The sequence below is a fragment of the Filicampus tigris genome, chromosome 9 (assembly GCF_054856515.1).
Source record: "Filicampus tigris isolate MCC_2025a chromosome 9, RoL_Ftig_1.0, whole genome shotgun sequence".
Taxonomy (NCBI): domain Eukaryota; kingdom Metazoa; phylum Chordata; class Actinopteri; order Syngnathiformes; family Syngnathidae; genus Filicampus; species Filicampus tigris.
In genome coordinates, this window is record NC_141225.1 from 15475486 (window position 1) to 15499404 (window position 23919).

Here is a 23919-nt window from a genome sequence, read left to right on the forward strand (position 1 = left end):
TAGCTATCTCAGGGGACGGCCATTTTGTCACTTCTGTCGACTGAAAATGACATCACAGTTGTTCAGGGCTCTGTTAATGGCCAATCGTGGCTCAGCTTCAGAAAACAGGTGAGCTGTGATTGGTCGTTACCTGAGACCTGAGCAGTTGTGATGTCATTTCAGTCGACAGACGTGACAAAATGGGCGCCCCCTGAGATGGTTAAAATGGGTTGATTTAGCAGTTTAACTCAAACGTAATATCAATCAGAATGACTTGTTTCAACTAGTGGGCCTGCATAGAACATATTCTTGAAAAAAATATGTTTGGCTCAGCTTCCCCGTTAAGTCATCCCATGTATACCATGTGTTAAGAAATGCAATACTGAGTTTGGCTTGTTGTTTATGTCAGTGTAGATGACAGCAGGTTCAACAATCCTGCAGTAAATCCTGCATGATGTAAACCAAGTAAGGTTAAAAGGTTGCCACACACCTCACTGCAGGATGTATATACTGTAATAGATGGCTATGTTTTGTTAAGTACTCTTTTTCTATCCATCCGTCCATCCATTTTCTCTAATTGGGTCACAGGTGAACTTGAGCCAAGGTGACATTAGGCGGAGGGGAAGGGTACACCCTGGACACATTTCCAAGTGTAGTTAACAGAGTTAACTAGGAGGTAATAATAAGACTAATATACATGAATCAAATAAATACAAATGAATGAATTACTGTAATAACTTATAATGCACAACAACGTTCAAATGCTCCACTCCTCTTCCTGTCATTCATTCCTGTCTTCCGAGGTGTTTTCAAGTTTACAATCTGTTGTATGCTTGCGTGTGTGTGCTCTGTTCACACTGGTCCCTCCCATTCAAATCAGAGCGAGGGAGTAAAAAAGCGCTCCAGTCTCTGATTGGCCTCCAGCGACACTCCAATCACTGCTGGGCTCATTTCAACTTCATACTACGAGCTGGAGTCAGCACGACAAGGGCTGGATCTGCTAGCGGTGCTTTTGGATTTACTTCCATTGAGAGTCTAAATGAAGTTTTGGGCCCTTTTCTTCGCGGGATGGTAATGTTGCTTCGGAACAGCGTGACGCTTTGAATGAGGATGACCGCGCTTGTGAGGAAGGGCCAACAGGTGTGTTGCGTCCTACTGCTGTTGCTGCTGCCCTGCTTAGTTCTGCAACTCTGCAGTGCTCAGACACAAGGAGGTAAGGTCGCACACACATACGAGAAGAAATAGTCAGCAGATGACCACGTTTTTTTGTCTTATCTTAGCTTCGTGCTCCGAAGTAGAAAAGAAAAAAAAACACAAAAAAAACCCACATCTGTCCGACTTCACAATCACAACCTGCTCCGCAAACTTCAAAACCTGTTTGCACTGAGTCACCTGCACCTCTCCCACGACTCTGTGGGGCGACGCTTATCTCACCTGTCATTCTTTCAAGGTTCTGGAACGCATTGAGTCGCTCAACTCATTTCAACACACTCTGAAACCACACGTTTTACACGTTTAGTTTTACTCTGCACACTTTGGGAATTAAAACAAATTACACTGATATTAATTCATTTGTGTATAATTGAGTAATAGGCCAGGTAACAGATAGATACAGGTAAGTTCAAATAGATGGATAGATAATAGAGCTGGGACAGTACACTTTTGTCCCAATCCAATACAGATTCCGATACTTGGGTTGCGATCTGATACTTATTGCAATACTTGAATATCATAAAGATATATATTTGAAAAAAAACTGAGGCATGTGTTTCCAAAGTTTTTACTTAAGTGCCATTTGACATTTATTCAAGTGTCATGATTGAAAAGTGCAGAAACGGTTCCAGTAATGGTTCCTAATACACAGGAGCGCAATAAATAAAAGTCCATTCACAAAGCTCAACTTTAAGGACCCCAACTGTTCCAAAATTATGTCATAGAATGTGCAAAACATAACATAACACAAGGTATCGAAAGTATTGATACTTCATCAACGTATCGATACTTGGTATTGGCATAAAAAGTATCACGATACATTGCGATACAATGTTTTTCCCAGCCTTAATGGATAGATGGATGGATGGATGGAAAAATCCATATCAAGTCACACATTTATATTAAGTATTATACAGTTCTTAAATGTACTTATTTTTGATCCATCCATCCATCCATTATCTGTACCGCTTCTCCTCACAAGGGTCGCGGGGCGTACTGGAGCCTATCCCAGCTGTCTTTGGGCAGTAGGCGGGGGACACCCTGAACTGGTTGCCAGCCAATCGCAGGGCACACAGAGACAAACATCCGCACTCACAATCACACCTAAGGGCAATTTAGAGTATCCAATCAACTTACCATGCATGTTTTTTGGAATGTGGGAGGAAACCGGAATGCCCGGAGAAAACCCACGCAGGCACGGGGAGAACATGCAAACTCCACACAGGGAGGCCGGAGCCGGGATCGAACCCACGACCTCTGAACTGTGAGGCGGACGTGCTAACCAGTCGACCACCGTGCCGCCCTTATTTTTGATCAAATTTGTAAAAAAAAACGTCTATTTGCATTTATATTTGAAAATTTTCTTATTGCTCATCTATAATTATGTTGATATTAAGTTTAAATGTGTATTTCCTGACTAAATGAACCAACCTTTATAGAATACATAATGTCATAAATTATATATATATATTAAAAAAAATCTAGCTAGAAGAAAAATAAGAAAAACTCAATGCTATATGTCAAGACAAAAAACTAAATCCAATCACTTTTGCAATTAGTGTACGTGGAGCAACTTTACGTGCGATATAAAACGTTTGTTTCTCACTTGACACCTTTGAACTTACCGTCACTTGCTTTACAAAGAACAATACAAAGAACCCAAATAGCACAAATGTGACATTGTATTACACGGAATCAAACCCAAAGGAAGTGCGCGGGCGGCATCACGTCAGTGTCGCTGAGAAGGGTGTTTTGATTTGAATCCAAGAGTTGACTCTGTCTACCTTGACCCCACCTACTTGCTACTGTCACCTGCTGCTCCAGACACGGGTGGTGCCTGGGACTGACAAAAGCACTGTGGTCAAAACAGCCATCATAATCACATCATCAGACTGTGGAAGCTCATGTTCAAATGTCAAGGAACAACAACAACAATACGATTTGCATGTGCCCGCTCCTTAATGTTAAGAAAACAACAACAGAGGAACCCACATCTGAAGGTCAATGTCATTGAGGCTGCTGCTTTCTTGTCCTGTTGTTAAACAGAGAATTTACTGCGCAGTAAACAGGCCTGCTGTGAAAGAGCTGTCAATTGTTTGTTTAATCATTATTTTGAACCCGTGGAACGGCACAGTTAGTCTGCCGTGTGTTTATGAGAAGGCTTGGGCAGTTAGTTTCATTTCTCATAATCTTGCTTTATCACATCACGGTGTCCTAGTAGTTAACAGGCGTGCCCCACAATTCTGAGATACTGGGTTGAATCTCTGCTCCGCCCTGAGTTTTCGCTTAATTGAAGACTCTAAATTGCTCCTAATTGTGAATGGTTGTTGATTATTATGTGCCCTGTGATTGGCTGGCGACCAGTCCAGGGTGTACCCCGCCTCTGGCCCAAAGACACCTGGAATAGGCTCCAGCTCACCTGCAATGTGAGGATGAGCAGGATAATCGCTGTAGACTAAACTAAATCATTACTTAATTCCATATATATATATATATATATATATATATATATATATATATATATACACCTAACACACATTTGGCTTTGTAGTTTTTGTTGTTGAGTTCACTGGCAAATGACCCGTTTGTTGTATGTTGCCATGCTGCACAACACTAGGCAAACAGATCAGGCTGTAGTTTAGCGAGCTGACATCTCCTTTGTGCACAGGTGTCAAATTCAAGGCACTGCATAATTTTGTATGGCCAATAAGCAAATGTTTCTTGCTAAATGTATTCTTTTAATTTGGAAAGAAAATCTAAATCAATAACACGTATTTTTCATTATTTTCTTTGTTAAGTAGGCCTATATGCAGCACAGTAATAATCAAATGCAGGGGAAAATGTGAATATCAAATAACATGATGAGGTGATTAAAATGTATTAGTTTGACATCCCTGCTTTAGTGGAAACTATAGTAAAGGGAATTAATGTTACCTAGTGGCGCTATCCAAGGCTCGTAATATGTATTTTTTTCTTCTAGGAACAGTTTTATAAATCAATGACTTAATTTGAGGAGCAACTTTCTAATTTTGTGGAGCTTTTTTTTTCCCGGTTAATCTCAAAGACCCGAAGCAAGGGTTTTATTCAACACTAAGAATATGGCAATATAACAAATGAACAATTGTTTTTCCTTTTTATTATATAAAAGAGGTTTATTTCCGTACCAATGTGTGTCTAACAGCAAAATGTATTTTGGGCTAGAAGAAAAGCTTAATTGGTAAAATGGTAAGATCAACTGTAATGTAATTTGAGAATATTTATTGTGCGGCCCTCAAAAGTCAAAATCAAAACTCAGGACTCTATTGTGAAAATAAAAATGTCTAAGCTGTAATTCATTTCCCGTTGCGTTTAGTGAGTCGATTTTCTCTGTGGAGTATGGAAACGTATTATTTTGCCAGTTAAGTCGGATGTTCTCCACTTTAACTCAGTTCCAGCCAGACGTCTGTAAAAAGTGGATCGATCACCCCAATCACTTTACGGTGTTAAACACGCCAGCCGTGTTAGTCTACGATTAGCTTAGCAACTAGCATGGCTTCTCCGTTGACCTAACCAGGATTTGTAAGATCATGTAGTCTATTAATAACACTAACGCGGTATTTAAGTAATATTTCCAGGAAATCATTGGATAAAAACACTTCTAATCCATAAATCTAAAACAAAGAGATGAAACCAGCCCTGGAATCTTTCTGACACACCTCGTAGATTATATTGTCTTTATTTGAAGCTTTTACATTAAGCACAGGCTAGCGTACGTTCATTCACGTCAAGAATGATTAATGTTGCCAAAGTTTGTGCAGCTTAGTAACTCCCACTGTCTACGTTGATTGACCAACTACAAGTCCTGATCATCGCTGATCATTTGTACTTGTTTGTGCACACGGTGTGACGCCACGGCACGAAACGGCACCTGCGCTCAGGTGTCTGTGCATGTGAGCTTGCTCATCTTGAAGTAATCTCTCACAGCTCCGTGCCAAGTTTCTGTTTACCTCACTTATTGTCTCAAGTGCTTTAACCACGCTGTCAACACCTTCTCCACTATGTAGCCCTACTCCTTCCTGCTTTTCTCTCAAAACTGAAATCTTGGCAACGACAATGCGCAAACCTGATCTGCATTGTGTTGGTTTGCAGCGTAACTCCGAGGACAATGACGCCCCTTTTTCGGGCTGCCCATAGGCCGACTAAGGTTAGTGATGGGATGATCCAACACAGAGTTGAGTGTAAGCACCGACGCACAGAGGTCGGCTGTGCGACACCGATGCGCTACAATTTGTACATCTCTCAAAAAGGAGGCCATTGTTTATCTGTGTGCGTGTTGGTTCTATTCCCTCCGCCCCGTTCCTTTTTTTCTCGCCCGCCATCCATCTGCCAGCGCTGAAAGTCGTCCTTTGATAGAAAACCCACTCAGCCTGTTGACATTCTCAGCCTCCCCCAGCAGCAGCCTGTGCATTGTTTGCATTGCGCCCATTGCATTTATCTGCCACGCTGCTACAACTTACATGTACATCCTTTTGCAGTAGTGGGAAGTAATAAACTACAAATACTTCATTACTGTGCTTTTTTTTTTTTTACATTTTTTTAAAATATATTTTACTTGAGTAAAGTATACACAAAAAAAAAATGCTGTTTTTTCTGGGTTGGCTATTTCACCCAATTTGGCATACTTTTAACAAAGCAGTTTTACAGTTTTTGACTTGTACACCAGCTATGAAAAAAGAACCTGTTGCAAACGAGAATACCTGAAATAAATACAAAGTACTTGAAAAGTAACTTGCGCAGTTTATTATCTCCGCAAAGAGGTCAAACAATTCGACATGGAGACATGTAGCTACTTGAAAGTTGGTTTGTTTCAAACATTGTAAATAGTTCAAATGCGGAAAGACACAGACAATTGGTTCCTCAAGGGAAAAATGCATACAGTTGGTTTCACGTTTCCACCTTTCGCTATTGTTCTTGATCAGACAAACTGGAGTCTCCCTTCAATGATCTAATTATAGTCACAAGTGTTGAGATCCACTCCTTTTTTAACCAGTCTTTTTTTAAGTGCAAGCATCTATTTGCTACCTCTGTCAATTAGTCAACCCGCTCCATCTCCTTTGCATTCTAAACATACCGTAGCATGCATGTTTGCATGTAGGCATTCTCGAATGTGTCACAATATGCACTTGAAGCTGTGTTCAGTCCATATTGTTCAAATTTCATGCAATTTTATTATTTGGGATCATTTCTGAATACACATGACTCTGCTATTTTTCCCCTGCAGTATATTTTTTATTTTCCATCCCTACTTCCTGATCTGATGACAACAAACATGTTCGGTCATTACTTCTGAATGTACACAACAAACCTTTCAAGTAATTCAGTCGATGCATCCCAGAACAATTATCTGTTTGTCCTTGTCAAGACATTACGATTTTTTTTTAATTTATTTATTTATTTATTTATTTATTTATTTATTTATTTATTTATTTATTTATTTTATTTATTTGTTTGTTTATGTTGGCTAACACATTATTTCTTGGAACTAAGTACATTGTTTGGTGATTTTAGGGGAAAACAATATATCTGATTTCATGTGACAAACTTTAGAAAAACTCAATTAATGTACAATTATCACAACTTTACGGGAATAATCATTTTAATCATTAGCCTGTTTATTTCCTTTTTGTTCTATTTTGACACCAATGCAATGTGTTTCTGAGTGCATTTAACTTATTGCTACTTAAAGACTTTTGTACCTTACCATGGAGTCTAATAATTAGCCCAGTGTTGATTGAATTCCTACTTTCAAGTTGTTCTTTCAAAAAAATTTCTAGGAAATAATGTCAAGTGAACAAATACGTTACAGGCTCACATACAATAAAAAGCAAACAGGGAAGTGCTTGCAGAGTGACGCTACAGTACATTAGCATCTGCTGCTGTTAGCATCCACTGCTGTTAGCATCTGCCGCTGTTAGCCTCTGCTGCTGTTAGCATCTGCTGTTTTCCATGTCATTCTGGATCACCGCAGAATCTTCTCGAGAAAACTGATTCACATTAACTGATGTCATATACTGTACATAGAGGCCCCAAATGATGAGTTTCATCAGACTGTTAGTGTCTTCTGTGCTGCCTTACATTTGAATAGCAAATCAGACACGTGGTGCTACTCAATGAATGAATGAACTCGCCCCAGCACATAGGCAAGGCCTTGTGTAATGTTTTCTTCTCAGAGCTACACCCCGTATATACAGTCCTTGTTGCAGAAAATCCATTCACATGCGTGCAACTTCTGCTCTTGTTTCTCTGATTTGGAATTAGTTACTGATGTACTAGAATTGTCTTTTTCATACATTGTCAACCTGGCATTTCAGCATAGGATTTGCATTTTTTTTAAGCATGGACCTTGACGACTGACATTGGAGCAGGATTATAAAATACACGCCTATTTTTTTTTTCCCTAATTGCAGTTCGGTGCCAGTTTGAGAAGCTTTATGTCCATCACTGTGCTCCAACACGAAGTATAATTAACAGTATACTGTACATGGCCATAAAGTTGCTCAAACTGGTGCAGAATGGGGACAGACAAATTACTTGCTAGGTGACAAGTTTGCAGCACCTCTCCAATGTCACTTAGTGAGCCATGGGCAAGTGAATGATATACCTCACACTTTTGGCATTGGTCCTTTGTTTCTCTAATAAAGAAAATAGTAGCCTTTGGCCAAAAGTGCAACCTGTAATGACGTTATTGTTTGTCGAATTGGAGAGAACATTTGTCATGTTTAGCCTTCATTATTTATTCCTCCCCAGTGGTAGTATGTAGCGGCACCCAAAATGCTCTGAGTACGACGGGAAACTCCGAGATCCAGTACAACTTGATGCGGGAGAGGTACGCTGGCTGCGAGATCGTCATGGGCAACCTTGAGATCACCATGATGGAACACACCAGAGATTTCTCCTTCCTGCAGGTGAGCCGCTGAAAATGCAAAACGCTCTGTGGACACGTGATTAGGTACACCTGCGCAATACGTGAACGTCTGTAAACCAAAATAACATTGACAAAGATGATAATGCTCAGTTGTGAATGGCACTGTCAGAGAGGTATAATTTAGAGGTATAGTTTATAGTTTATTTTTATGTAAGACACATATACATATACTTCAGAGTGCAATGCCAACCAAATCCACAAATACTGTATCTCCCGTTAAATCCCATGCAGTCAATCAGGGAGGTGACTGGCTACATCCTGTTTGCCATCAACGAGTTCAGCCGCTTGCCGCTGGACCACCTGCGTGTCATCAGGGGCACCACCTTGTACGAGGACCAGTACGCCTTGGCTGTGATGGTCAACTACCAGAAGGATGGCCAGCACGGCCTGCAGGAACTGGGCCTGACACACCTCACAGGTACAAAAGAAATTTACTTGGTCATTAGGCGGGGAACCATATGTTCACCTCCATAAGGGCCATATATGGAGTTTGAAGGAAATGGGAGAGCCAGCTGCAGAGTTATTACATCTACACAGTTCATATTGTTGGGTCATGTCATGTCATCTTCCAAACCGCTTATCCTATATAGGGTCGCGGGGAGTTGCTGGAGCCTATCCCAGCCGTCAATGGGCGAAGGCAGACTACACCCCGAACTGGTCGCCAGCCAGTCGCAGGGCACACATAGACACTGTCACTGAGCGGGAATCGATCCCACGCTGCCCGCACACAACTCAGGCGTGTGTACCACTACACTATCAGGGACCACCATATTGTTGGGTGTGCCTAATTATCTCTTCAGGGCATGGCCTTCATCACACAGAAACGTTAGGCTCATGTTACAGTTGACATGTTTCAGTGTACTGTATGTCAGTGTATATGTTGACGTGTAAACAGTATTTTAGAGTGGATGTTTAGGTGTGTGTTTTGACTTTGTTAGAAGGGACAGTTTATGTTTGAGGTTATAGTATACGTTTGAGTGCATTTAGTATCGCAAGCAAGATTTGAATGTAGCCTCACTTCACTAATTCCTCCCACCCTCGATTCAAAAGCCGAGCCCCTCACTACCGTGCACGAGCGCAATTCTCTAACATGGCTGCTCATAATGGAATGCAGTTATGAAGGTGCACAGGTGTGATAATGAGTCACAGAGGGCGCTGTCCAGCTTCACCAAAAAAGCAGCGATGGCAGTTAGCTACGGCTGTTACCTTGGTAGCATGACTTATTCGTAACAGAGTGTCATTATAACTTTAAATGGTATTGGTTTTATTTTTTATAAATGTAAAATTAAGTGTAGTGGTCCCACTTGCCTGACATGTGTGCGGACAGTGTGGGATCGATTCTTGCTCAGTGACTGTGTGTGTTATTTGCACTGAGACTGGCTGGTGACCAATTCAGGGCGTAGTCTCCCTTTTGCCCAAAAATCAGCTAGGATTTGCGAGTCTTATACCCTGTTCGCAAATGAGGGATGGCCATTTCTTTTTATTTTCCAGAAGTTTCCAACACTTCCATGAGTTGCTTGTTCTTCGGGTGCGGTGGTTCCTTAAAAATCAAATTAGTGATACAAGTTGATTTTTTTTCTAACTTTCTGTAGTACTGGCAGGTTTATACTGCCAGATTTTTAACAAATATGAAAAAAAGTTGTTGTTTTTTTTTTTAACTGCAAACTCACACTTTGTGCATCGGTGCATATATTTGCCTGCATATGGTATTTTAGAGAATACAGTATATGTTTGAATGCATGTTTGTTTGTATATGTTCGAATGCACAGGACACTACACAGTATGTATGAGCGTGTATGATAGTGTAGACACTATTTGTTTCAACGTGTACTTTATAGTGTATATGTTTTAGTGGATGAGTTTAAGTCTATACATTAAGATTCTATTCAAGAGTACGTGGGAGTGTACAGTATATTTTCAAGTGTATATGTATACGCGTTTATATTAGGGCTGTCAAAATGAAAGCATTAACTATGGAGATTCATTTAAATTTCATAATGCACAAAAAAAAAATTAACTCAGTTAACTCTGTTTTATTTGCTTCTGTCACAGCCAAACCTGGACGAGAGTCACCGTCGTAAAGACGGACTTTTACGTATTTTTACTTTAAAAAGTTGCATGACGGCTCATTGGAGAAACCCAAAATAATTAGCCTACTCTGCACAGCCAAATTCAAATACAATATTAGTTGTACATCTTTGGTGTATCGTTCAACTGTTGTATTTTAAGATAAGATAAGAATGCCTTTATTGATCCCACAGTGGGGACATTTTCAGGGTACTGGCCTGTACGGGGATCGAACCCACGACCTTGGCGTTATTAGCACCACGCTCTAACCAACTGAGCTAACCGGCCATATTTACTGGAAAAGAATCGTATTCAAGGATCAAAGAAAGCTATTAGAACAGCCGAAATACTTTTTTTTTTTTTTTCCACATTAATTCCAAGATTTTGCTCAAGTAAATAAAGGTTCCAAGCTTCGTAAAAGATTGTAGTTGAAAAATACGATTAATCGTGATTAATCATGGAAAATTTTGCGATTAGTTAGTTAATTTTTAACCGTTTGACAGCACTAGTTTAAATATTAGGGAATATACGTTTTAGTGTAAAGTAAATGTAAGAGTATATGTGCTTAAGTGTATACGTTCCAGTACATCCGTTAAAATGTAGTATGTTTAAGTGTGGGAGGCTGTGCAGATAAGAGGCAGCTTGTTGGAGGAGCTCCCACACTGCCACGCCTTCTGCATACCTGTCGTTGAACAGCACTAGTGCGTGTGTGTGGTGCGTATTGTATTTGGTGACGTCACAGCAATTCCTCGTGTAATCCTTTCAACCGCCAGTGAAACATGAGCCCTTGCCCCACGATGGTGTGTTCTCCGCTGCTGCAATATCTAGTAATGTCTGAGATTGATATGATGAATCATGTGCAAGTTGCGGCTCGTTATTTGCGTCTCAGGATTTACATGCAGTGTCTGCCACCCACAGAGATTCTGGAGGGCGGAGTCAAGATCATCCAAAATAAGTACCTGAGCTACGCCCCACAGGTCATATGGCAGGACATCGTAAAGGACGGGACAGCGCCTATTATATTGGAAGACAATGGACCTGAAAGTGAGTGAAAATACACCCAAATCCAATCATTTGCTGTTTAGAAGAGGTTTGTCATGAGGGTGATGAAATAAGATGATGCGCTGATGCCTGCAGAAAAGTCTGTTCCTCAATTTTTGTTAATCACACAAGGGGTTAACTTCCCTGGTGGGCTAAGCAAGATTGCAGGGCAATACAGAAGCTTGAGCAAAAAAAAAAAAATTTAAATGAGCTAAATGAATTTCAGCTACAGTGGATATTAAAAAAAACCTACACATTCCTGTTCAAATGCTTTGGTGATATACAACGTTTCGTGATATACGTTTCGTAAATGAACAGCTGAACTTTATTTGGCATTAATCAGAGGCACTTTAAATGGTGGTAGGTGTGTTCTCATTCCCATTTAACATGAGTTTGAATGTATTTGGTGATATTATAAACACAGCCACACCTCCATTTTGAGAGGGTATGCAAGCTTTTTTTTTCTCCCCCATTTGAAAAGATTACATTTCTTTTCAGTTGAGTTGTAAAAGCTACAGGTCAAATTAATATTGGAAAGTCTTATGAAATCATCTTTCAAATCTTGGTCTATCTTAAAGGAAGTCAACCCCCCAAAAATATGAAAGTATTGTGTTTGTGCAATATGGATTAAGCAGCAAAATCCACCCATTTTTAGCCATCTCAGGGGGCAACCATTTTAACAACCAATCACGGCTCACCTGTTTTCTGAAGCTGAGCCATGATTAGTCGTTATCTGACGCCCTGAGCAACTGTGATGTCATTTTCAGTTGACAGCAAGTGGCAAAATGGCCGCCCCTTGAGATAGACAAAAATGGATTTTACTGCTTAACTCATATTCCACAAATGCAATATTAATCAGCATGCCATCTTTCGACTAGCGGGTCTGCATATGACATATTCTTGTCAAGAAAATTTTGGGGTTGACTTCACCTTCAAAGATCCTGTATGATATTCTTATATTAGCCATTTGACTTTCCATCATGTCTCACTATCTCTGTACTGTATTTGCCAGAGCCTTGCAGTGAAGCATGTGAGGACGTTCCATGTTGGGGTCCCGGAAACAACACGTGTCAGATCTGTGAGTGACATCGGCGTCTCGTTACTTTGGGTCTGTTTGTTTAACTGACATGTCCTCTCACATGCGCTCCAGTGACAAAGACGGTGTGCGCCCCCCAGTGCAATGGCCGCTGTTTTGGCCGGAACCCAAGCGAGTGTTGTCACAATGAGTGTGCTGGAGGCTGCACTGGACCCCTCGACACTGACTGCTTTGTAAGTCGTTATGGTCAATGTCAAACCAGACAAAAACTATTGTTGCGTGTCCCCAGGGGCGGATTTATAAGACAAACCCAAGATTTTGAGGGCCCTCCAAATGTCTCATAAAAACAACGAATATTAAGGGATTAGCAATGAGCAAAACAAACTTGTTAGCTTGTTGTATGAAAATTAAAAAGGAAGTCAGGTCCAAACATATTTTTTCCAAGAATATGTTCTATTTTAGGCCCACTAGTTGAAACACGGCATTCTCATTAATATTGCGTTTGTGGAATATGAGTTAAGCAGCAAAATCCACCCATTTTTAGCCATCTCAGGGGCGGCCATTTTGTCACTTCTGTCGATGGAAAATGACATCACAGATGCTCAGGGCTCAGATAACACCCAATCATGGCTCAGCTTCAGAAAACAGGCAAGCTGCAATTGGTTGTTACCTGAGCCCTGAGCAACTGCGATGTCATTATCAGGCGACAGAAGTGACAAAATGGCCGCCCCCTGAGATGGACAAAAACAGGTGGATTTTACTGCTTAACTCATATTGCACAGAAGCAATATTAATCAGAATGCCTTGTTTCAACTAGTGGGCTTGCATAGAATATATTCTTGAAAAAATATATTTTGGTTGACTTCCTCTATAAGTGGAATTATCCAGTGAAATGGAGAAGAGGAGAAAGCGTCAGGAAAGCAGTTTTTAATCAACTCTACCAAAGGCTTCCACCTTTATTTACGGTGACATGGAATGTGTGTAACTGACAACAGCAAGAGCCAAGAACACCACTGGGCACCCAAATGACAACCACGGGTCCCATTTTGCAGGCTTGCAGGAACTTCAACAACTCGGGGTCCTGCGTCCCTCAGTGTCCTCAGACGGTGATCTACAACAAGCACACCTTCAAACTGGAGCCCAACCCCGATGCCAAGTACCAGTATGGCTCCATCTGTGTGTCCCAGTGTCCCAGTGAGTCTCAAACAATCTTTGTTGTACTACTCACAATGCGTCAGTGCCGTTTGTGTCTCATGTATGTGTGTATGTATGACATGACGTGTATGTTGTTGTTTTTTTTCCATAGCAAACTTTGTGGTGGATGGCAGCTCATGCGTGAGCAATTGTCCCACGCATAAAATGGAGGTGGAGAAAAACGGGGTGAAAAGGTGTGAGCTCTGCGGAGGCCTCTGTCCTAAAGGTATGCAACGTGTGATAGCCCATGGCTTACTGAAATGATTCTGATATCAATAAAACTTTGAATTTTGCATTCAAAAGTTTAGTGTTATACTTATTGAGTGTCCAATAATAGATCCAATGTAACAGCTGTACCACAATTTTCTTTTGTTTGTAAATATACTGTGTTTGATTGGCAGTGTCACAGTCATTCATGTCACCGTTTCATGAATTCGTTTGGCCCACCAAGCATTTACGTTGTCAAAAATTTGTTGCATTTATTTTGCCATTTCCACCTGCTAAAACTTAGATATAACTATTTAGATGACTTCTTACATTTTTTTAACGTGTATTATTAAAAAAACATTTATTACATTAAATAACTGCTAAACAAATATATACATTTGACATTTTTAATTGATTACATTGAATGAAATACAAATGAGTGTGACATTTAATTCTTAACTGTAACTTTTTAAAATAAAATACAAAATTAGTCAAATAAACAATTTTACATGTTTATATAATTGCAGTTGATAAAATAAATGAGCATTTTCAGTTTCACATGCACTTTTAACTTTTTTTTTTTTTTCCCAGTCCCTATTTAAAACACTTTTAATGAATGTGGTTGAACGCAGCAATAGTTTGTAGAACTGCACTATATCACACTGAGAACCGTTTCTAATATTTTGGTTACTTTAAGGACAAATGTCTGCTCACAATCAGACATTGTGAGATAAGTAGCTTTCATCTATTATGCCTTTGTTGTGAGGTTCTGTTGAGTAAATCATCAGAATTGCAAGTGCTTATTGCATTACTTCCCTAAAAATGGATTCCTAAATTGAAATTGTTCTTCGCAGTTTGCCGCGGTACAGGAACTCTCAACCAACAGACCGTGGACGCTCTGAACATTGACAGTTTCATTAACTGCACAAAGATCCAGGGCAGTCTTCACTTCCTGGTGACTGGGATCCATGGGTAAGACTCTCTGCGAAGATGGTTGTGTCCTTGCTATCTGCGTCATTTGAAATGACATTTGTGCCTTTTCTGTCAATAAAAGTGACGATTACAACAACATCCCAGCCCTTGATCCAGAAAAACTGAAGATTTTCAACACAGTGCGAGAGATTACAGGTTCGTGTTAGTTCGGATCGTACGTTTTTTTTTTCTGCGATTGTGGTCATTTTTGTTCGGTCTGACCACTGAACACACAATGCGACGTTTTCAGACATTCTCAGTATCCAGTCGTGGCCTGAGAACATGACTGACCTATCCGTCTTCTCCAACCTGAAAACCATTCAAGGCAGAACACTTTACAGGTGATTTTTTTTTTTTTTTTCAGCACTGGTTTTATTCCCTCAGTGTAAGATAAGTTTAACTGACATATCAAGTGACACGCATTCTAATCACATTGTGTCTTCTTTTTTCCATCCCTTTAAAACCCTTTAGAGGAGTGAGCTCGAGAAGGTATAGTAATATTTTCATGTGCCCACCTTTTTCAAATTCGTCATCTCCCTCTCTTTGTTTTTGTTTATTTTTTGCACGGTTTTTCAGGTGTCAAACATTTGGCCTCAGAATCACCAAATCTTGCAGTGTTTTCCCCTCCCTGCCATCAAGTTGTCATTATTTTTCAGAGGCTACTCTCTGTTGGTGATGAAGATCCCATCCTTGACCTCTCTGGGCTTACGCTCACTTCAAAGAATAAATGACGGAAGCATCTACATCACAGGAAACAAGAAGCTGTGCTACCATGACACCGTCAACTGGACGCGCATCTTGAACAGCAGTTCGCGCCCGCAGCGACGCCAAAAGTACATCGACATTAAGGAAAACCGGCCAAGAAATGAGTGCGGTGAGTTGGTTTGGGTCAGCGTTGGGCAATATATGGCTCCAGGTCCACCTATGTCCTGCTGCATTCTTTAAACCGTCTTACTGAATATTTACATTAATAGTGCTGTAATACTTTTTGTATTCATTTAGATTTTTTTGGTTTTGTTTTTCATAAAATTAAACATTAAGAAAATTTAATTTGAATTAATTATTTTTTTAAATTTTAAAATGTACAATATTTTCCTTTTAGCTTCATACTCATTTTAGGACACTATTGGATATTTATATTGCAGATTTTTCACTCCCTTATTTTTAAGTCTGCTTGTTTAAATCAATCAATAAATCAACTTTTTTTTCCCCACCTCATGTACATTTTGGCCCATCTGCCCATTTTAAAAATGTAAATGTGACAGAAGCTCGTATGGTTTGGAATTTCCGAGTGCACCCCATTGGCACATGATGCGGTTTCGATGGCATTTACTGTATGTATGTTTATGTTTATGTTTATGTGTAGTTGAGCTAGGCCACGTGTGCGACCCGCTGTGCTCCTCGGAGGGCTGCTGGGGTCCGGGGCCGGATCAGTGTCTCTCCTGCAAAAAGTACAGCAGAGGAGGAACTTGTGTGCCAGAGTGCATGTTCTTGACAGGGTAAGTTTTCATTGTTGTTTGCTGGGATCGTGCCCACCCGACGTTGCTTCTTTTGTTATCTGCAGTCCGTGGAAATATTTTGAAAGATTATTTCCATCTGGATGTAGGGAGACACGCGAGTTCGCAGATCCATCAGGAGAATGTATGCCCTGCCACTCCGAGTGTAAAGTCCAGGAGGGAAAGGAGACCTGCACAGGCCTGGTAAAAATGCTGACAAAACTTAAGTGTGGTACCCAGGCTCCCCCTACAAGAAAAAAAAAAATCACTAAATCAAATTTTTAAAATGTGCAATGTTACCATGGCTTAACTGATTTTTTCTTTCAGTCCATTTTTCTTTTAGATCTGTTTGTTGTAAAACATTGATTTAGGTGTAATGTTTTATTTGACTTTTATGTGTAATACTTTTTGATCGAATCATTATCAAGGTACATTTCTTTTTATATTTCCAAAGTTAAAGTGGAAATCAACCCAAACACATTTTTTTCCAAAATATGTTCCCAGCAGGCCCACTAGTTGAAACATTCTAATTAATATTGCGTTTGTGGAATATGAATTAAGCAGAAAAATCCACTCCTTTTTAGCTATCTCAGGGGGTGGTCATTTTGTCATTTCTGTCGACTGAAAATGACATCACAACTGTTCAGGGCTCAGGGAACGACCAATCACGGCTCAGTTTCAGAAAACAGGTCAGCCGTGATTGGTTGTTACTTGAGCCATGAGCAGTTCTGATGTCATGTTCAGTCGACAGCAGTGACAAAATGGCCGCCCCCCAGAGATGGCTAAAAAGGAGTGGATTAACACTTATTCCACTAATATTATAGTCAATATTATGCAATATTTATCAGATTGCCCTGTTTCAACTAGTGGGCTTGCATAGAACATATTCTTGAAAAAAATATGCTTGGGTTGACTTTTCCCTCTAAGTAATGTTCAAACTGAGTCCATCCATTCTCTCATATGTGCAGGGAGCAGATGAGTGTGTAGCGTGTGCCAACCGGCAGGACGGCCCACATTGTGTCTCCTCGTGTCCGGAGGGTGTGATGGGAGGCGAGGGGATCATCTTTAAGTACCCGAACAAGCAAGGCCGCTGTGAACCCTGTCACATTAACTGTACTCAAGGGTAAGGCAAACCTCAGGGGCTGTGTGAGCTCTCCGTGTTGTCTGCATTTCGCTGAAATATGACTGCCCTCTAGGTGCTTTGGTCCAGGAACTGGAGGCTGTATTGGGTCTTCCAGATACATTTCTGGGTAGGAGTCTCCTCTCATTCAACAGCATTTACGTTTATGCCTGAAGTTTCCGTAATGTGAAATCTCTCTTTCTCTGTTTTTGTGTTACTAGTCAAGCAACCACGGGCATCGTACTGGGAGTCATTGCCCTTCTGTTTGCTAGCTTTTCTATTTTCGTGCTGAGCGTTTTGTACCGCAGAGGCCTGGCCATCCGCCGCAAACGAGCTATGAGGAGATACATGGCCAATGGAGAGGTGAGACTTTACTTTGAGATAGGAGCCCTGATGGGTTTATTATATGGGAATATATTTAATCTATAGTTGTTAGTTGTTCTTGTTCCTTGTAAGCGAACATCAAATTGCGCAAAAAGTATTGAATCTTTGAACAGTTAGACATCAAGTCATATTAAGTTCACCTGTACTGTAAAGGTAATGTTGCCTTTGACGTTTATCCTGAAATTTAACCTGAAAGCCAAATATCCCTACATTTTGTTAGTAGTGTACATCTTTCTTGAATTTTTATTTGACCATCATTTATTCTTTTCTTTAAAAACATTTGGAGGATGTCCGGTGGGATGCAATGGAGACGTCTCCAACTAAGCCCTTCTAGGTTTAAAATAGGCTTTGTGTGATCTCAGGGTTTTGATCTGCTGGATCCTGGTGAGAAGGGGCCCAAAGCCCGCGCTCGGATCTTGACGGCTGCTGAGCTGCGTAAGATCAAGCTGCTGGGTAACGGCGTGTTTGGATCAGTTCATAAGGTAGTGAAGATTGTGCCAGTGCGAACAACATTCTCCCACGCTTGCTAGTGATTGAAAGCACACTGAAATCTGTCTGCATTTCACAGGGCATTTGGATCCCCGAAGGAGACACAGTCAAGCTTCCGGTTGCCATAAAAACGATTCACGATCATACTGGGCGGCAGACGTTTTTCGAAGTGACAGATGTGAGAATGCAAAACACTCTGATAAGAAAAAATATTGATTTCTATTGTTTCTGTGGAATTTGCAAGTTCGTGCTGGGGGAAATTTTGCTGGAAAAAAATGGTATTAGGAGAGAGAAATGACGAGACAAAAAAATATATATATATATAGAGACAACATTTTGAAAAATGCCGTTGTTATTTGCTTTTTATGAGCAAACTGGAAACCTGAGTTAAAATCACAATGTGTATTTTTGTGAAAATATCAGAGCTCACATAGGCTTAGGAAGGCTATTGCTGTTCTGTTATATTCAAAGCAGAATGGCCATGGCCAATGTATAAATGTGCTGTTCTAACTTCATTAACCGTCAGCAATGGTGATGAGTTCTCAATGTCGACCGCAGCACATGATGGTGATGGGAAGCTTGAACCACATCAACGTAGTCAGGATCCTCGGTATCTGTCCCGGTGCCAACCTGCAGCTCGTCAGCCAGCTCAACAACCATGGCTCCCTGCTGGAACACGTCAGGAACAACAAGAATAAGCTCGGTCCACAGAGGCTCCTCAACTGGTGTGTGCAGATCGCTAAGGTAAAAGTCAAGCGGCCTGATTGAGCAACACTTCTCGATGCAGGGCGAGGCAGGGCGGCGTATTCCATTCGCCGTATTCTTCTCTGCTCAGGGTATGTATTACCTGGAGGAGAACAGGATGGTCCACAGGAACCTGGCTGCCAGAAATGTGCTCTTGAAGAATAACTACACCGCCCAGATCTCCGACTACGGCATTGCAGACCTATACCCCGATGACAAAAAATACTTTTACAATGAAGCCAAGGTTTGTATATTGGCTGAAACATTGACATTAAGTAAAAAAAAAAAAAAAAAGATAATTAACCCTTTCATGCACAGTGGTCACTACAGTGGACAGCTATTTAAAAGTTGCTTTCGCCTATATTAATTCAGCTAAATTTTTCCAAATATTTCAACCCTTTCATGCATTAATTATGATTTGATGATTTAAAATGTAAATATATTTTTTAGATTACTAAATATAGGCGAAAGCAACTTTTAAATAGCTGTCCACTGTAGTGACCACTGTGCATGAAAGGGTTAATGTGCATTTTTAATTGAATATTTAAAATTTGTATTTAGACACCAATCAAGTGGATGGCCCTGGAGAGCATCCTGTTTCGCAGATACACTCATCAAAGTGATGTCTGGAGTTATGGTGAATCATTTTTTCATTGCCATATACTGTAACAATACAATCTAGTATATACTGTCTTCTACAATAATACCCAAAATTTCATACGTACGTGAGACTTTTTTTTATTGTGGCGTTTCCTCTCTTTTGGAGCAAATCGCTTCTTCTCTGACAATCACACCATGTTTTTGTGGTTCAAAAAATAAGAACACAGTAAAGCATATTGTCCGCCGCAGTGCTCTGGTCGACATGCAGTACTCAATTGTCAACTTTCATTTGCCTACCGCTGTTCTGCCGTAGGAGAATGACCTAAAACCATTGGATTAAATGGACGGGCATGTACCATTTGCATTTTAGAGTGAGGGAATGTTTAATTGTGACTCATACGACAAGGGCAATAATATATTGTTCTCTATCCTACAATATATGTTGGATGTTGTTGAGAGCACCCTTGTGCTATGCTTTTTGACGCCCCGTTAAATATGTGTCATTCATTGCTAGGCGTAACAATATGGGAGATGATGTCATACGGAATGGAGCCGTACTCAACCATGCACCCGCAGGAAGTTCCTGATCTCCTGGAAAAGGGGGAGCGACTGTCCCAGCCCCCAATTTGCACAATTGACGTGTACATGGTCATGGTCAAGTGTGAGTTTTTGATCTTCAACTTTTGTTTCTGTTCATATTTAGAACCTAATCAATATGATTAGATTGTATTTTAGAGGGAATTGTGCTTTATGTGGTGAAATGTGACAACAAACTTCCAGGTTGGATGATTGACGAGAATGTCCGTCCCACATTCAAAGAGCTCGCCAATGAATTTACCAGAATGGCGCGAGATCCTCCTCGCTACCTGGTGATAAAGGTAAGACAGCACATCATCTGTGTTACCAGACTCAGTAACAGCACACGGGTGTTGTGTTTCTGTTGAAATGTGTCAGTATTTGGATTTACCGTCAACAGGAGGATTGCAGCCAGCCCGACGGCCCCCCTGACGAGTTAACCCAACGTAGTGCAGACCTAGATGACCTGGAGGATCTTGACTTTGAGCTGGAGGACCAGATGGAAGAAATATCAACAGATGACCTCAACCCGCCCTCCCACTACATGTCTCCCACTACGTCTAGAAGCCTCAGTGGCCTCTCCAGGCTGGATTCACACAGAGTAATGCCCATCTATTTTGAAAATACAGGGCATTCGGAAAGTCATTGTGCACTCGTATTTTTTCTTAAAAGACATGTACTTGTATTTAAATACAATTTGGCGTCCCTCCTGTTTTAAAGGAAAAAATAGATATAAATGCTTGACTTTCTGAACACCCTGCACATATTCTTATAACCTCCTGTATCTAAATACAACTTCTGTCTGTTAAGGTGGTTTTGAGTTCACCGGGTGGTGCTGGTTATCTGCCAATGACATCAGGTGTAGACAACCCAGGACAGGTATGAGCATATGACACCACTGCACCTTTTTAATCAAACACAAAAGGTATACTGCCCTCTAGTGGAAGTGCATTTAATTGCTCTGCGGCTCACTAAACGTCTTGTGGAGTTGGCATAAACAGATGAATGAAGATACATTGTTTTAATTAAGTAAATAAAACATTCTGTGAAAAACATCCTGTGATTATCTCTCACAGCATACTAATAACGCAGCACAGTGGTTGGCTGCTATAGAAGAACTAAAAGGGAAACGGCACTCAGTACAATGCAAGGCACATCTTCAATCATATTAATAAACATATTGTTAAATACCTCATTGCAGTCTCAAAACTGAGCATTATGATGCAAGTGTTACCACTACATATTAAAACACTTAAAAACAAAAACAGTAAACCCTGGAAAACCCTGGAAGTATACTGTATAATTCTCATCCTCAAACTATAAAAGCTGTCCAATGACCTTGTAATATTGCATTGATCACAATATTTCAGGCTCCGTGGCAGTCACGTTCTCGACTCAACTCTGCTCGCACTATGTCCGAGAGTTCGGAGGGCTGCGGCACCGCCACTGAACTGGAGATGATCGAGGACCTATCTCTGACTGGGAGCCCAAAACGTGGACGTCAACGGCAAGACAGCGCTTATATGTCCCAGAGAGACAGCTTGTCTGGTGGGCCGCCTGAGACGCCATCCCCAGAAATGGATGAAGAGGACCAAAATGGTTATGTGCTGCCTGGAGACAGCCCGGAGAGAGGTGATATATTTGATAATATTGTAGTCATGAGAGAAAGGATTTTACAACAGTAACAATAAATTGGTACTTTCAAATGCCATTTTAAGGGAACGGTTGAATTTCTGGTAGCACGTCTGCCTCAGTTCTGAGGTTCGGATTTTGATATCCAGCCTTGGCCTTCCAGTGTGTTATACACTTGGGGACCAGTCCACCGCTCACCCAAAGTCCGCTAAGATAAGCTACATCAAATGAGGATAAGCAGTCGAGAAAATAGAGAGATGGCTTATTGAGCCAAGTGAGAAATTGTGACAAAGTGAATAACTGTACCTCTTTCTTCCCAGAAACCTTGCTATGCCCGTCTCGAGTCATCCCCGGCGGGATGGGCAAGTCGCACTCGTCCGGGCTCTTGTACAACCTGAACGACGAGGAGTACGAGTACATGAACAAGCAGCCGCGCCTCTCCCCCCGAATCAACAGCCACCTTAAGGACAACGGCCAGTGGCTAAAGAGCAACAAGAAGCGAAGATCCTCCCTATCGTCGCAGGTGACGGCCAGCTCGGGAGATGTCACGCCGTCCGTCAGGAACAATCGCAGCTCCCAACAGCTTGGTTCCCAAGAGGTTAAATACGAATACATGGATATCAGGTGTAGTGAGAAGGATGAAGACCCTCCGGCACATGACCCTCCTCCTCCTCCTCCTCCTCATCCTCCTCCTCCTCCTCTTCCTCTTCCCATAGCTGTTGGGATGGCAGAAGGAGAGGAGGAAGAGGAGTACGTGGAAGACAGTAATTATCATTACAATAACAGGCAGCCAAAGCTGAGAAAAGCCCTTCTGGAAAACAAGGCGCCAAAGATCCAGGATAGGGACGAGGGCAAGGCTTATGAATATGAGGACATGGACTGCTTCACCGCCATGAAGCCTGCTGATGCAGCGGTGTACCAGAACATGCAAATAGGCAGCGAGGGAGAGAAAAAAGGCGCCACGGCTCGTCAGTTGGGCGTCGACCCTTACGTAAAAGTGCGAGCTGGAGTTGAGGTCGGAGATCCCGTAAGTGGGGACAGATCCTTTGACAATCCCGACTACTGGCACAGCAGGATGTTCCTCAAGCCTAAAGCAGTGCCCACATGAAGAAGGCTCGTCTGCTCCTTGCTTATTTCTATTCATGAAGGACTTGACAGAACATTACATCAAAAGCTAAAATGTAGCCCACTTCAGCTGATGGAGGAATATTAATAACCACACACGACTGTATTCAGGATTACCAGCGGGGCATTTCTAGATGAGCACTGAAGAAGAAAAAAAAAGTAACACATAACAAGCTATATCCAGTATTTTTGTTTACAATTTGACATGAACAAAATTGTTTTTGTTTCTGTATTTTCTACTTAAAATAAAATGTTTTCAATATATTGTCTGAGTCATGTTGAATTAATTTTAAACTATAACGCTAACTCAGTCCATCTGCTGCTTAAATGAAGGAGTTAATTGAATACAATAAAAATACAAAAAAATTGATGTAGCATGAATAAGTAAGTACAGCAAAGAAGTTTAGATAATACTGTATTATATGTTTGTCTTATTTAGAAATATAGACAAAAAGCAATGGAAGCAATTGAATAACACAATAGGCACATTTACTGTTCTGCCATTTGTCAGAACTAAATGAAAGGTCTATGTCATTGGCATAATAGAAAGTTTACGTAACAAAAGTATTGGTTACTTGGTATCGTATCAGTGAGTTCTATCTCTCTCATATATATAGATACATACAGATATATACATACACACTGTGTATACAGCACATATACACATATATATACATATATGTCTATATATATATATATATATATATATATATATATATATATATATATATATATATATATATATATATATATATATATATATATATATATATATATACACATACATATACGCACACACACACACATATATATATATATATATATATATATATATATATATATATATATATACTGTATACTGTATATCACATACACGCACACGTTTAACTTGCATAGTAATCGAACAATTCGTTTTCTGGAAAATGAAACGTTAAGTAGTTCACGTCTGTTAACAAACAAACGAAAGTGGAAATTTAAAAGAAAAAGAAAAACGTTTTTTTTTTTTTTTAAATAAAAAAATTGCAAAATAATAATACATCGGTGCAGAGGTGGGGTAAATGTATTTTTTCCTATTCAAGAT

At 40.5% G+C, this 23919-nt stretch overlaps 1 protein-coding gene and 1 non-coding gene across 2 annotated transcripts; one reads left to right on the forward strand and one right to left on the reverse strand.

Annotated features, from left to right (window-relative positions):
* The first annotated feature begins 902 nt into the window (after positions 1-902).
* Positions 903-23102, forward strand: LOC147142215 (receptor tyrosine-protein kinase erbB-3-like). Its single transcript, XM_086040690.1, has 29 exons — positions 903-1192; positions 7978-8135; positions 8387-8573; positions 11141-11266; positions 12276-12341; positions 12414-12532; positions 13352-13493; positions 13606-13719; positions 14555-14672; positions 14755-14828; positions 14923-15013; positions 15144-15161; positions 15329-15546; positions 16039-16171; positions 16279-16372; positions 17137-17291; positions 17365-17418; positions 17510-17651; positions 18035-18154; positions 18241-18339; positions 18720-18905; positions 18997-19149; positions 19467-19542; positions 20020-20166; positions 20286-20383; positions 20482-20682; positions 20892-20960; positions 21452-21713; positions 22034-23102. The coding sequence occupies exons 1-29, from the start codon at positions 1084-1086 to the stop codon at positions 22819-22821; spliced, it is 4317 nt and encodes a 1438-aa protein (XP_085896816.1). The 5' UTR covers positions 903-1083; the 3' UTR covers positions 22822-23102.
* Positions 10437-10510, reverse strand: trnai-aau (transfer RNA isoleucine (anticodon AAU)). Its single transcript has one exon. It is a non-coding gene; the product is annotated as a tRNA-Ile (tRNA).
* Positions 23103-23919: the final 817 nt, after the last annotated feature.

Coding starts and splice junctions, on each gene's coding strand:
- LOC147142215 (XM_086040690.1), top strand. CDS start 1,084: ATGAGGATGACCGCGCTTGTGAGGAAGGGCCAACAGGTGTGTTGCGTC. Junction 18,155..18,240: donor TGTTTGGATCAGTTCATAAG/GTAGTGAAGATT, acceptor TGCATTTCACAG/GGCATTTGGATCCCCGAAGG. Junction 19,543..20,019: donor AAGTGATGTCTGGAGTTATG/GTGAATCATTTT, acceptor ATTCATTGCTAG/GCGTAACAATATGGGAGATG.